This window comes from Neofelis nebulosa, chromosome 13 (genome assembly GCF_028018385.1).
Source record: "Neofelis nebulosa isolate mNeoNeb1 chromosome 13, mNeoNeb1.pri, whole genome shotgun sequence".
In the NCBI taxonomy this organism is placed as follows: Eukaryota; Metazoa; Chordata; class Mammalia; order Carnivora; family Felidae; genus Neofelis; species Neofelis nebulosa.
In genome coordinates, this window is record NC_080794.1 from 37,550,228 (window position 1) to 37,565,523 (window position 15,296).

The 15,296-nt window shown below is 45.4% G+C and overlaps 1 protein-coding gene across 6 annotated transcripts in view; it reads right to left on the reverse strand.

The window, feature by feature from the left end:
- Positions 1-10,014: 10,014 nt before the first annotated feature.
- The window catches only part of MICU1 (mitochondrial calcium uptake 1), a 249,123-nt gene continuing 243,841 nt past the window's right edge, over positions 10,015-15,296 (reverse strand). For all 6 annotated transcript variants that reach the window (XM_058696654.1, XM_058696656.1, XM_058696655.1 and 3 more), the window contains one exon: positions 10,015-11,029. In XM_058696654.1, coding sequence (XP_058552637.1) covers positions 10,869-11,029 — 161 coding nt within the window. In that variant the 3' untranslated portion in view covers positions 10,015-10,868. The remainder of the gene's footprint in view (positions 11,030-15,296) is intronic.

Consider the following 15,296-nt stretch of genomic DNA (forward strand, 5'->3'; position numbering starts at 1 on the left):
TAGTAATTCTGTGAGTTTGAGACGAAGGTCATTTATTCGTTCAGCAGACATTTGCCAGGCAGGGTGTACAGTGCAGAACAAAACAAAGTCTCTGCCCTCATAGAACTTACATTCTAGTGTGTGTAGGGGAGGAGAGAGACAGAAATATTCAGAGAGTGCCAAATACAATGAAGAAAATAAAAGGGAATAGAGAGTGGGAGGTGCTATTTTAAATAGGCTGATCTGAAATCTCTCAGAAGCTGGCATTTTAACAGAAACCTCAATTCAGGAGAAAGAGCAGGTATTCCAGATATGACCGTCTGGAGGGAAGGAAGGATGGTCCAGGCAGAAGGAAGAGCATGCAAAGGCTCTGAAATGGGAATTTCCTTGGTGAGTTATTACAGAATGAACAAGGAGCATGTAGGATTACACTATAGACTGGAGGTTCTATCAGGCTTTCTAGTGAAAGCAGTCCTGTCAAGGTTACCCACATTGCCAACTCCATTGGACATTTCTCAGTCCTTCTATTACTTGGACTTTTAAGCAGAATTTGGTAAGAAGCTACTACTGTAATCCAGGTGAGAATTAATGGTAACTCGGACAAGGGTAATGGTGGAGGCCGTGAGAAGTAGTCAAATTCTAGATATATTGTGAAGACACGAATCAAAACGATTTTGCTGGTGGATTGGATGTGTGATGTGGGATTGAGGAAGAGGAGTTGTGAATGATTTCAGGGTTTTGGCCAGGGTCAGTGGTGGAACAGAGCTTGTCTTTACTGAAACTGGAGAAACTGGGGGAAGACTGAGAGAAGCATTTTGATAGAGGGGATATTAGATGTGTGATTTGGGGTGTGTTAAGTTCATGATGGCTTTTAACGTTTTTATTTATTGATTGATTTTTGAGAGAGACAGAGACAGAGTGTGAGTGGGGGAGGGTCAGAGAGAGAGGGAGACACAGAATTGGAAGCAGGCTCCAGGCTCTGAGCTGTCAGCACAGAGCCCGACGCGGGGCTCGAACCCACAGACCGTGAGATCATGACCTGAGCCGAAGTCGGACGCTTAACCGACTGAGCCACCCAGGCGCCCCTGTGATAGGAATTATTTAATTGGGCAGGAAATGTTGGTGAGGCAGGAGAGGAGACACAGGAGTAGACAGTGGGGGTGGGATCTGGGGCACAAGCGAGGGGATGGCCTTAGATAGCTGTATGGACAACTCACTGATGTTTCAGGAGGAAGACAGTGTGGCCAGGTACACTGCAGGCCAGCTGGTAAATTTGGAAGTGGGAACATAAGGAAGTTCTTTTCAAATAGGTTGTATTTTCTCAGTGTAATACGAAGCAAGGCATCCTTGGCCACACACGCTCACTCCTTGGAAATTTCTTCACATCCAGCTTTCCTTTCCCTTCCGCGGTTCCCTTCCCAATGCAAACGCTTGCGACTGACCGCCAGCTGGCCTGTTAGAGAATATCCTGGTGGTGAAGAAATCAGCGCCTCCTTAATAAGAGGGCCCTACACTTAGAAAAGGTCTCCACAGATTGACATGTCCTTAACCATATGTTAATGGATAAATACCAGGACACTTTTCAAATAGCTTTTGTGGGGTTTATTGACCTAGGACTGCAACGTCCATTTTCCCCTCTTCTGCTAAGTATCATGAAGTCTCCTCGTCCATTTCCTGAGTACCACGAGCCCCTCTTCTCTGGCTGACCACCAGTATTTCACTTTGTGAAGAGGGCACTTGTGTAAAAGAAGGCTTGTAATTTCATTGTGTTAAGGAATTGGGCTGTGATTGCCCAGCTGCTGGCTAATGAGCCCTCTTCTCCTTTCCTGCAAAATGTATAAATGACAAAATCTTATTTAAATTTTGAGTGTGTAGCTAGTAATTTGGCTTGGTTGGCAGTAAGCCTCTGGAAAGACAGGCTGAGTGTGTGTGTGTGTGTGTGTGTGTGTGTGTGTGTGTGTGTGTGTAGTAGGACTTCTTTAGGCCTTATTTTCCTCATTTTTCTCCTTCCCTCCTCTCTGCAGCTGAGCTGGGTCTCTGAATTGTTTCAGTTCAGAAAGGCTTTGGGGCACCTGGGTGGCTCAGGCAGTTAAGCATCTGACTCTTGGTTTCAGCTCAGGTCACGATCTCACGATTTGTGGGATTGAGCCTGGTATCAGGCTCTGTGCTGACAGCACTGAGCCTGCTTGGGATTCTCTCTCTCCCAATCTCTCTGCCCCTACCCACACTCAAAATAAGTAAACTTAAAAAAAAAAAAAGAAAGGCTTTGTTGTTTCAGAAGGGATTATAAACTGTGCCCGAGTGCTATTCTAACCAACCTCCATGTTATCACTCCCTACCCTTCTTATAGATCTCAAACTGTGTGTATTGTCTTTTGTCTTGAGGCAATTTGTCTATGGGTCCTTCTCTGGTCCAAAGGCCAGGAAGGCAGTCACACTCCTGCTCAGTTCAAGTTAAACGTTATGGTCCTTGGTCTATTGATTTTGTTTAAAAATGAAACTGGTATGCCAGCTTGAAATTACGGTTTCTCCTTGATACTTCTTGAAATCAAGACGTCATGATTTTGATCTAAGGGAAAAAGTGGAAATGTCTATCCTGTCTAGCTGGGATCCTGGTATTTGTGGGAGGATGAGGCTCAGAGAGTGAAGGAAAAAAAAATCCTTAATTGCCTCCACAGATAACCAGGAGAAGTCACTGGAGAAATGAATCTCCAAATGAATCTTAGCATCTCCTCATTTTGCTTCTATAGCTGAAACCAACCTTGTATTAGTTGACCACCGGCCTCCATATTTCTCTCCTCTGGGGACACCGAGAATTCAGTGTGACCTTAACGTGCTTTCATCTCCTGCCATCCCCTCCCCATCTCTATCTACACACATTTCACCCCAGCCCTATCTGTCTGCCTGTCCTCCTTAATTATCTTTTTCATCTGTCCAAGCTAACTTGTTCTTGAGGGCTCAGCTTAAGCTCCATCTCTGTGAAGAGGTAGAATTAATTTAACAGGCAGATGTCTATACTGAAAGCCAGGCACTGTGTGGTTCTAGGCATTCAGAATGCACCACGACTAAAGGAGAGCACCCGACCTCAGGGCGCTCACAGTCTAGTAAAGAAGCTCGATATTAAAAAAACAGAGGACACTGTGGCAAGTACAACAGTGGGATTGTGTATAAGCTCCAGAGGAGACTCAGAAGACGGAGTTGCTAATTGTGTGTGTAAGATCGGAGATGACATCTGAGACAAGATCTGAAGCTGAGAAAGGGTCTCCTCCATGAGACTGGCTCCTCCTTGGACGCTCACCTTCACTGCCCCCACACAGCTGGCACACCTGTCTCCAGCTACACCAAGATGGAGATCTTGACCTCAACCTTTCCCATGGCCTGAGCACAGGGCCTGGTCCTTAATATGGGGTCCATATATATTTGTTAAATGAGTAGAGTAAATGAATCCTGGAGACAGGTTTTTCTCTCTTTCAACATGTTATTCAGAGTTCCCCTATACTAGCCATGGGGATAAATTCCTCCCTAAGGCTTCAGGAAGAATTGCCAAATCAGTGGAGTATCCCATACTCCCTGTCCTTTCCTCTTTTGCTTCCTGATTCCCCAGTGTCCCTTGCTGTCTCCAAATGTGACCTCCCAAGCCCTTCTTTTCAGAGAGCCAGATTCTAAAATCTCTCCCTGAGAAACTACTCTTATTGATTAAACCATGGTATACAAGGGAATACTATGCAGCTGTGGGAATGACTGGGAGGCTTTAAAACATATGCCTTTTTGTTGGAGGGGGGCACTTGGGTGGCTCAGTCCAGCATCTCTTTTTTTTTTTTATTAACATTTTTTTTTTATATTTATTTTTTTGAGAAACAGAGTGAGACAAAAGCGTGAGTGGGGGAGGGGCAGAGAGAGGAGACACGGAATCCAAAGCAGGCTCCAGGCTGGATAAGTGGTCAGCACAGAGCCTGATGCGGGGCTCAAACCCACGAACCGTGAGATCATGACCTGAGCTGAAGTCGGACGCTCAACCAACTGAGCCACCCAGGCGCCCCCAGCATCTGATTCTTGATTTCAGCTCAGGTCATGCATGATCTTTTGGTTCCTGGGTTTGGGCCCCACATCAGGCTCCACGCTGACAGCAGGGAGCCTGTTTGGGATTCTCTCTCCCTCTCTCTCTCTGCCCCTCCCCCCTCCCCCCAGTGAACAAATAAACTTAAAAAAAATGTATGCCTTTTTATGTTAGGCTTGGTTTTGGAACCATGTGAATGGTGGAAAAAGAAAGAAGAAAACCTAAACTTGGGGTGCCTGGGTGGCTCAGTGGGTTAAGCATCCGACTTCAGCTCAGGTCGTGATCTCACGTTCCGTGAGTTCGAGCCCTGCGTCGGGCTCTGTGCTGACAGCTCAGAGCCTGGAGCCTGCTGCGGATTCTGTGTCTCCCTCTCTCTCTGACCCTCCCCCTTTCATGCTCTGTCTCTCTTTGTCTCAAAAGTAAACATTAAAAAAAAATAAAAAAAAATTGTTTTAATGTTTATTTTTGAGACACAGAGCGTGAGCAGGGGAGGGGCAGAGAGAGAGGGAGACAGAATCCGCAGCAGGCTCCAGGCTCTGAGCTGTCAGCACAGAGCCCGATGCGGGGCTCGAACTCACGGACCGCGAGATCACGACCTGAGCCGAAGTCGGACACTCAACCGACTGAGCCACCCAGGCGCCCCTAAAACAATTTTTTAAAAAAGAAAGAAAAAAAAAAGAAAACCTAAACTTTACAGCAAAGATGGTGAAAATTCACCTGCATGTGAATGACTGATACACGATTGAATATTCAGTTTGAGTTTCAACACATTATTTGTTGAATGAACACGTGAGTATTTATAGCATCTTTGGATCTCCACTGTAGTCCTTTGCTCTCTCTTTTCTTCTCCCTACAGGAAAAGCAGCTCTTGACACCAAGTGAGGCCGGAGGCTGGAGGCTGGAAGGAGGGCACAGTGCACTTGAAACCCTTTCTACCAAACTTGTCCCCGCATAGATAACCCACCAAGTATGGGTTCTTTGATTCAAAGTCCTTTCACTTTGATGGTCTCTACTCCCAGTTTCCCTTGGGGAAGAGATGGAGCTGGGGTTAGTATTTCACAGCGGGGAAACCGATTCAGACTTTATGCGTTTGTGGTTAGCTGGCCTTGAAGTTGGGAGAACCCAGATTTTTAGGAGATTACTAAATCGTATCTCCACCCTAGACCCCTTTCCTGGGTCCAGACTCTTGTATCTGACAACCCATTAGATATTTCTACCGGGATGTCTCTCAGGCACCTCAGCATGTCAGAAAAGCCACATCTTCCTCCAGCCACACCTGGTTCCCTGTTTCCCAGTCCCACTGAAGAGCACCATACACTCCATTATCTAAACAGAAATCTGGTGTCACCCTTAATTATTCCCCCTCCCTCACCAGCCTCCAACTTACATGCCCCCACCCGAGCCCTCGGGCCTGACCTGACATCTCCCAATTCTGTTAGGGACTCCAACTCTGCAGCCATTCCCCCTAATCTAGGCATCCAGCATCTGCTAACTGGGTTATTATAGCAGTCTCCAACCTGGATCCCACTCCAATTCATCTGTGGCATTGCAGGCAAAGTCATCATTCCAAAATGCAAAGCTCATTACATCATCTTCTGGCTTAAAATCCTTCAGTGGCTCCCAATTATAATAAGATAAAGTCCAAACTCCTTACTGGGGCTTACAAGGTCCTACAGGATCTCATTCCATTTTTCCCCCCTCTCATGTAAAGTCATCTGGGTTTGGTGTTTTTTGTTATAAATAGATTTAAAGTTACTGATTCAGTTTATTATAGTCTATTCAGATTCTTAATTTTTTCTTGTGTCTGTTAAGTTATATTTTCTAGGAAACTATCCATTTCAAATTGGCATAAAGTTGTTCCCAATATTCCTATTTTTAAACTTCTGTAGTCTCTAGTTATATGCATCTAAATTTTCTAATATTATTTATTTTTGCTCTTTTTATTTTTTATTTTGGGTTATGATCTTGATCTTTTTTTTTTCCTCCAACTTCTTGAGGCAGATGCTTAGCATATCATCATCCTATAATCTGTAAATAAGTATGGGAGTTGTTAAGGAGTTTTAAGTTTCCCTTTGGCTGTGTCCCACAAGTCTTAATATTTAGTATTTTCATTATATTCAGTTCTTTAAAAACATTTTTTTAATGTTTATTTTTGAGTGAGAGAGACAGAATGTGAGCAGGCAAGAGGCAGAGAGAGACAGGGAGACACCGGACCCAAAGCAGGCTCCAGGCTCTGAGCTGTCAGCACAGAGCACCATGTGGGGCTCAAACTCATGAGCAGGGAGATCGTGACCTGAGCTGGAGTCAGACGCTTAACCCACTGAGCCACCCAGACACCCCTATCATGCTCAGTCCTAAGCATTTAAAAATTTCCAGCATGATTTTTTCCTATAACCCAGAAGTGTGGTTTAAAATCCTCAAATGCATTTTTAATCTTTTTTTTGTTGTTGTGAAGACTGTTATATTAATTCTTGGGTCACAAAATCACTTCCTGGTTTGTCCTGGATGCTCCCCAGAATTTCAGTTCCCAGAAACATGCTTTTTTTTTTTTGGCCTTGGAACCTTTGCATGCACTGCAGCCTCTGCTTGGGCCCCCTCCCCTGATGTTAGCTCCTACTCAACATGCAGACCTTAGTGGGTTTTTTGATTTAAAAATAAATCGTTTCCTCTGCAAGCCTGCCTTGAGCTCCCAAATCTGCATTGGGTGGCCCTTCTGCTTTTCTAAGTGCTCTCATACCAGTATGTACTTAACCTTGTTTCCTTTCTCTAGAATACAAACTCCTTGGCTGGGTTTTGGAACCATGTGAATGGTGGTGCCTGGCACATAGCAGGTGAGCAGCAAAGAGTTGTGGAATGAATAGAGCAGCTCACACCCTCTCATTTGCTGGTAAAAATTCCCATTCTGAACCACAGAGAACAATCCACAAGCATCGCTCCTTTTCTCTTCTCAATTATAATCATATCCATAGTGTCTCTCTTCATGGTTAGGGTCAATCTCTGGCTGTTCATTCCACCCTGCTCCATGCCATCCAGGTTCCTGGGAGGCCTCGTTTCAGGAGTAGGGCTGGAGCTAGGCTGGACTCAAGCTGCCTCCCCTTACCTGCTCCACACCAGAATCCCTGTGCTGAGCCTTCTTGCCAGCAGGTGGCACTTGAAGCCTGAAAGCTGAACTCTTGACTCTTCCTCCTTCCCTTTCTGAGCATCTTGAGGGCACATAACCTGGCTTGGGCTGTGCTCAGGCTTGGAGAGGATGCTCCAGTTGGGGGACCTGGCTCCTGGCTCCTATGCTGCTGTCCCTTCTTCCCTGTCTGGTAGCAGCTGTTGCCTGGATTTCTTTTGTCTTAGACTCCCATTCAGTTCAAGTGCGTATACTCCAACCAGAGCTAAAATTGGGTGAGGTATTAAAAGCTATGAATATGATTTTTGAAGAGCATGCATGTTCTTAAGCCCATTTTCCTTAGTAACCTTGTCTCTCCACATTCTTTCTGCTTGTCCTCATGGATGATGCTGAGCTTAGGGTCACAAGGAAGCCCAGTAGCCTGGGTCCTCTCTACCTTTCTTTCCCTCCCTGAAGCCTAAGGGCTAGAACTAGAGAGTTCTTTTTGTGTCTTAAAGAATTAGAGAACAGCAGCAAACATAGAGAATGGCTGTGGGTATGTGAGAGGAATTTACTGAGGCACTGCTCATATCACTTTTACATTGTCCACGAGCTATTTATTTTATTTAAAATTTTTTTTTTTCAACGTTTTTTATTTGTTTTTGGGACAGAGAGAGACAGAGCATGAACGGGGGAGGGGCAGAGAGAGAGGGAGACACAGAATCGGAAACAGGCTCCAGGCTCCGAGCCATCAGCCCAGAGCCTGACGCGGGGCTCGAACTCACGGACCGCGAGATCGTGACCTGGCTGAAGTCGGACGCTTAACCGACTGCGCCACCCAGGCGCCCCACGAGCTATTTATTTTAAATGTCTATTTATTTTTGACAGAGAGAGAGTGGGGGAGGGGCAGGGAGTGAGGGGGGACTAAGGATCCGAAGCAGAGTCCAGGCTCTGAGCTGTCAGCACAGAAGCTGACGTGGGGCTCGAACTCACGAACTATGATATCATGACCTGAGCCGAAGTCAGATGCTCAACTGACTGAGCCACTCAGGTGCCCCTATATTTTTTAATGCTTTTATTTTTGAGAGAGTTTGAGCAGGGGAGGGACAGAGAGAGAAGGAGACAGAGGATCTCATGCAGGTTCTGTGCTAATAGCAGAGAGCCTGATGCAGGGCTCGAACTCACAAACCGTGAGATCATAACCTGAGCTGAAGTCAGAAGCTGAACCGATTGAGCCACCCAGGTGCCCCTGTCCAAGAGTTATTTTAAAATTAGCTTTTGGTGGTGGACCGTTTCGTTGACCATGTCACTGCTCTGGGTCTGAACTTTGTGGGTGACAGTCTCACAAAGATTACATGGATTACAGCAGTGGTGTTAGGGGTGGGCCAATGATCCTTGGGAGGGGGGAGGAGGGACTACTAATCTTGTCTGGAAGAGGGTCCACAAGGGCTTCTTAAGTAGGGAACAGCTGGAGTGGAGTCTTGAAGAAAGAGGGGAAGGTTATTCTATTTAGGTAGAAGAAACAATCTGAATAAAAAGAGAAGCACAAATCAGCCTTTTGTATACCCCAGTGCTTCCAGCCTACCCCAAATGCTGCCTACTGAAATCCTCTCACGCCTGCTCACATGCCGCCTTGCTCAAGGACATCCTCCTCCAGGGTAGGGGACCCTGGGCTCTTCTGGGTGACTTAGCTTGTACCTCTCACCTGCACACTTACCTGATTGTGCCAAAGTGTGGCCATCCTGTCTTCTTGAGCACCTGGACCTCCTGTGCTTCCTCAGGCACTTCCAGGAGCTAAAGTTGGAGTTCCATGTACCTGTGATAAGTGGCTGCTCTTCACCTTGGGTTTCAAGATGTAGGTAAGATCTTTACCCTCTCCTGCTGTGCTCTGGCTCTCCCGCTTCAGTGAACCCAGGCCAAGCAGCAGATCTCTTCTTGGAGGGGAATAAATGCCCCATAAAGGCTCTGAATGGGACTCCTCTTCCAGGCTGGAGAAACGAGGGTTGCAGAAAAGGTGATTTGGGGGTTCCGGGACAAATTTAAGAAAAGCTTACATTGTGCTGATGCCTCCACCTGGGTACCAGGTATACATATCCCAAGAAAGGAAAGAGTGGAAGGTAAATGAGGTGGGTGAGTGGCAAGCTCCTTTGAGAGAGAATCTAACCTGTTCCCAGAAAGGATGTTGGAAATCAACTTGTTACATTGCTCTAGAGGAAACACTGGGGTTGGTACTGTCCTTGTGGAGCCACAGGTGCAGACCCAGGCCTCTGCTCTTATTTGGCCGATAAACACTCCCTAGCAGCTTCCAGGCCTCACAGGAAGCACTGGGTTTTTGGTGTGGTTGTTTTATTGCATTAGACTCGAGACACTCTGATGCCAGGGAGAATTACCTGAAGGTTCTGGAGGAGAACTGAAGGAGAGGCTTTTGGGACCTGGAAGAAAACTTAGAGCCCATTACGCTCAACCTGGTCATTTTACAGTTGAGGAACCCGATGGAAAATTACTTGCTTGTTCAAGGCCACACCGAGTTAGTGAGAGCTGAGTCCATATAAAACACTGGTTGCTGTGGCTCTTAAATTTAGATCCACCACACCGGATGATTTCTCATATACTCCTCCACCCATCTTAGTTCCTAATCGTGGGGTAGGAGAGATCAAGGACTATGTACCTGGCCCAAGATGAAATGACATCCAAACTGTGCAGGCACAATGCCATCATTAACCTCCAAATGCCCTCACTTTTTGTTTGTGCCTAAAGTTGCCTTTCAACAGGAAGAACCAGGCTGTGGTAGAAAGAAAACAGGTCCGCTGCTAGCAGGGTCTAAACCCAGTGGAGAAATGAAATGAAAAGCACCCCAGAGGATCCTAAAATAAAAGAGACGAGCCTTTGCGGGGGGAGTTTATTGCAAACTGTTATAATTAAAGTGATATTTTACAAGTGTTTAAGACAGAGGGCAGACAGGCTCTGAGCCAGGCCTCGGCTTTAGAGGCACATTCCTGGAGGGGAAATGGCACTTGCAGGGAACATGAACTCAATCACTACTGCTCATTAGGCACGGAGTCATGGTGGAGTCCTCTTAGGAAGCCTGGGAGGAAAAGACAGGAGTGGAGAGCCATGAAGCAGCTACTTTAAATTCCAAATCTTGCTGCATTCCCACCGTGCACATCACCTTCTCGGAGCAGGCCTCAGAGCCACCCTGGGGACCGACATGGATCCTTCCTCTGGCTCAGGCTTCCCACCAGCTCAGGATGCCCGGCTCTTCCTCCTGACCATTCATCTCAGACTTCCTTTTGCCTTTCAGAGGTCTTCCCAACTTGTGGCTTAAGAATACCAGCAGGAGGAAAAGCCGGAATGTTCTTAATGTGAATCCACAGCAAGAATGACTCGAGAACTGGGTGTTTCCCAGGGTTGGCAGGTACATGGATGGTTCCTTGCATTCTCTATCCATAGGGTGGCCTGAATGCATGGTGCTGATGAAGGTGCCAAAAGTCTGAACTTTGAGGACTTGTTCAGGTTTTTGAGAACCTAGGTGGATAATCACTGGGCAGAATCAGAGCCGAGCAGAGATGCTGGGACAGGGGAAGGGTGGAGAGGGAAGACTGGTTGAATCCCGAGATCATTCCCAGGAGGAAGGGAGCACTACTTCCAGAAGCAGCAGCAGGAAGGATTGTGTCAAGGCTCTGCTCAAGGGGCCAGGGTGACTTGGGTGGAGGAGGAGGCCCCCTTGCAGTTTTGGTTACTGTTTTGGCAAAGCAAAGTCCCAGGCAGTTTCTTGTGCACATTTCCACATGGCCTGCATGAGGCGGGTGAAGCCCATGTCTTTGGGCTTCTCTAGTCCTCTCATCAGCCGCTGCTTCATGATGGAAACAAATTCCTTATTGCTCAGCTCCCCATTGCCTAGAGGAAGAGGCAAACACAACAGAGATAAGTGGAGGCCTTGGAACAAAGACACTGAGAAAATTCCATTGTTCACACCATGTGCAATCTCACAGCTAAATTCAATTCTTTTGGCTTAAGATGAATGGTTTGCTCCTTCCTTGATGTTTCTGGTTACAACTCAGTGACAGTTTAGTGTAGTGTGACAAAAGTTGAGTGAGAATATATTATAGGTCAGGTTCTATGCTAGGAGTTGAGAATAAAGACATAAGTAAGACTTTGTTCCTTGAAATACTCCCAGGTTGTGGGAGAGACCAATACATTATTTCAACACTATGGTAAGTGCCATAACAGGGTAGACAGAAGATGCTATGGGGGCACAGAGGAAGACATGGAACCCAGGCTGGAGGTGGTGCAAGAACAGAGCACTAAAGACCTTCTGGAGGTGACTCCTAAGTTGAATCCCAAAGGATGAGCAGGAATTGGCCAAGTAAAGGGGAGTGCGGTGGGGGAGGCACTCTAGGTAGTGATATTCACATAAGCAAAGGCTCAGGCAGGGAGCAACATGGCTGCTGAACTACAAGTAGTTAGGAATTGTTGGACACGGGGATGGGGACAAGTAAGCAGAAGAGGCAGGCAGGACAGAGGTCCCCAAAGGTCTTGTATTTTCATGAAAGGGTTTGTGCTTCATCTTCTAGGTGGTGGAGACCCAGGAAAGGACTGGAAGTAGGTAAGTGAGATGGAGTTAGATTTCCACTGTGGAATCTCCCTGGCTGGCTATGTGGGGATGGGACTGGAGAGAGGCACAACTGGAGTACAGGAGTCAGTCAGGAAGACTGTTGTCTAGGTGAGAGATGATGATGGAGGGTTTTCATGGCAAAAACCAAAGTCAAAATCTGGCTTTGGGGTAAGCCCATTTTCTCATGGCCTCCCATTCTACCTTCTTCGGTGGCAGACTCTCGGTTCTGGAAAGGAACTTGGAGAACATCTGGTTTAACCAAAGGTCAATCTCTTCAGCCACACAGAACAGTAACCACTTCAATAGTGGAGGACAGTTACCCTTTGGCTACATGCCCAGGGGTAAGTGTCTCCTGATGAAAAGAATGACCCATTACTGGCAGTGGTAAGACAACAGGAAACCAGCAAATGGACTTTTACTAATGATCAGTCTGGGAAGAGAGTGGAAAGTAAGAATACATGGTTTACTTCTATAGAGAGAACCTGAAAACCTAAACTGGCTCATGTTTTCTGGCTGAAGAGAGTATGGACAGCCTCAGTGATACCTCACAGCAGGATCAAACAAATAAGCAAACCCAGGGAGACGTAATCTATGGTATTCCAAGTCAGGAAAGTGATTGCCCTTGGGAGAGGAAGTGACTGGAAGGCAGCACCAGGGGGCCCTGTGGTCCCGCTAATGTGCTGTTTCTGGGTAATACTGGTTACACAAGTGTGTTCAGTTTTTTTTTAATTTAGCAAGTTGTATACTTATGATATTTGTACTTTTCAGTATGTATTTTATACTTCAATATAAAGAGTTAAAAAGTAGCCTGGCTGGCTGAAAAGTAATCAATTATATGGTTTATTAAGAATGTAATTTAAAAAAATCATTGAAAAAAAAAAGAATGTAATTAAGGGGCACCTGGGTGGCTCAGTCAGTTAAGTATCTGACTCTTGGTTTCATCTCAGGCCATGATCTCGCAGTTTGTGAGTTCAAGCCCTGAGTCGGGCTCTGTGCTGACAGATTGGAGCCTGCTTGGGATTCTCTCTCTGCCCCTTCCCTGCTTGTTGTGTTCTCTCTTCTCTCTCTCTCATTCATAAATAAATAAATAAACAAACAAATAAACTTAAATAAAATAAAATAAAGAATGTAATTAAAAGAACAAAAAGGTCTAAATAAGATTATTAATATTTTTATAATAAAAAGCTTACGACAAAAAAAAATGTGACGCCATTTAGACTACCGTGGGATTTGCTTCCTGCTTCCCCTAAGGCCAATTTGAATGGCTCCTGTTACTTTGGAAGCAGGTATATGACTGAACGTCATCTGTGCACATGTGTGATCTGTGAGTGCAACTCTGAATTCTGTGGTGAACAAATCTGAGAATTCAATGTCCTTTAGCATTTTGACCTAAGCTCTAGCACTGGTAGAGAGAACAGTGCCTTTTAAACTTAATAGATACTTCCTTTTTCTGCAGATTAATAAGCCCCAGAGATGTAAATGATTTTCTAAGGGTGATTCAAGTAGATACTGACAGTAGATTAAGAAAATAAGCCCCAGAGATGTTAAACGATTTTCTAAAGGTGATGCAAGTAGACATCGACAGAACCTCCTTCTGAAAGGCTGGAAAATAAAATTTCATTTCCCAGGCCTTCCTAGGAGAACAGGGAAACTGTGAGGCTGGTTGCCTTTTTTCCCATATTTACTTCACAGATCAGCTCTCTGGCTTCAAAAATTATAAAATGACATGTTTTTGGGAAAAAATTCAAACCACCTAAAAGTGATGAGTAAAAACAAAATCTGAGGAAAGTTAACCTCTTTAGAGCAGTGCTGTCCATTAGAACGGTCCTTGATGAGAAACGTTTAAATAGTCACACTTAACTAGTGGTATCATATTGGACATGGCAGCACTAGAGAATAACCCATGCCTACCTGAAGGTGAGGCCATCTTCTTGTCCTAACCCTGGAGTTTTCTTTGACTCAGACCTAGGTTGTGGGTGCAGATGGGAGGTTTAAATAACTCAAGTTCAGCTTAATAACTTCAGTAACTTAAGTTAATGAACACCTGTTATGTGCAAAGTACTTACTCGAGGTCCTAGGGAGGGGTTCAAAGGTGAACAGGGGACTTGTAACTACCCTTAAAAAGTTCACAGTTTATAGCAGCATTATCTACAATAGCCAAATATGGAAGCAGCCCGAGTGTCCATCGCCTGATGAATGGATAAAGAAGATGTAGTGTGTGTGTATGTATACACACACACACACACACACACACACACACACACAGGAATATTATTCAGCCTTAAAAAAGAATGGAATCTTGCCATTTGCAACAAATGGATGGAGCTAGTGAGTATGATGCTAAATGAAATTAGTTAGTCAGAGAAAGACAAATGCCATATGATTTTACTCATATGTAGAACTTAAGAAACAAAACAAACAAGCAAAGGGAAAAAAAATATACATATACAGAGAGAGACAAGCAAGAAATAGACTCTTAATTATAGAGAACAAACTTGTGGTTACCAGAGAGGAGGGGGTGGAGGGACGGGTGGAATAGGTGATGGGGATTAAGGAGGGCACTTGTGATGAGCACTGGGCGGTGTATGGAGGTGTTGAATCACTACATTGTACACCTGGAACTCATAATGCACTGTATGTTAACTCACTGGAATTAAGATAAAAACTTTTAAAAAAGCTCACAATTTAATAGGGAAGTTAGGTCACATATGCAGAAATAGAGTGTCACATGCAGTAATGACAACAAATTGAAACAAGGAACGAAAACGCCGGAGTGATTCATTATGCTGGGACCAGAACAAAGGTTCACAGAGGCGGGGACTTCTGACCTGGTTCCTGGATTCCATTAGCCTCGCTTCCTAGAGGGAGATGAATAATGAACCCTGGCTGTGAAACAAACAGTGGACGTCCTATAGGACAGAGGGAGGCAGCACCGGTTTGATTCAAATCCTGGTTATGCTATCTACTACCACCTATGTGATCCTGGGAAAATTACCTCACCTCTCAAGTCTCAGCTTCCTTATCTGGAAAATGTGGTGAATAAGACTTCCTATGTCAGAGGATTGCACGAGCAGCTTAGCACAATGCCTGGCTCTTAGTAAGCACTGAAAGAAAGTGTAAGCCTCTATTGTGAATATTAGTAGTAGTATTGTGTCAGGCACAACAGCTGAGAAACGATTCTAGAGCAGAACCAGGATCTTTGAACCGGGCTAAACTACGGAGTGGTCACAGACACAGCAGACCGCTGCGAGCTGGATGGCTAGCATGGAATGTGAATGACTGAAATGTGCCTTGGAGGGATCAATACCACCTTCTTTTCTTTCTTTTCTTTTTTTAATGTTTATTTATTGAGAGACAGAGTGTGTGCACAAGTGTGCACATGAGTTGGGGAGGGGCACAGAGAAGGGGAGAGAGGATCTGAAGTGGACTCCACGCTGACAGTAGACAGCCCAATGCGGGGCTCCAACCAACTACGAGATCATGACCTGAGCCAAAGTTGGATGCTCAACTGACTGAGCCACCCAGACACCTGGCACCACCTTCTTTCTA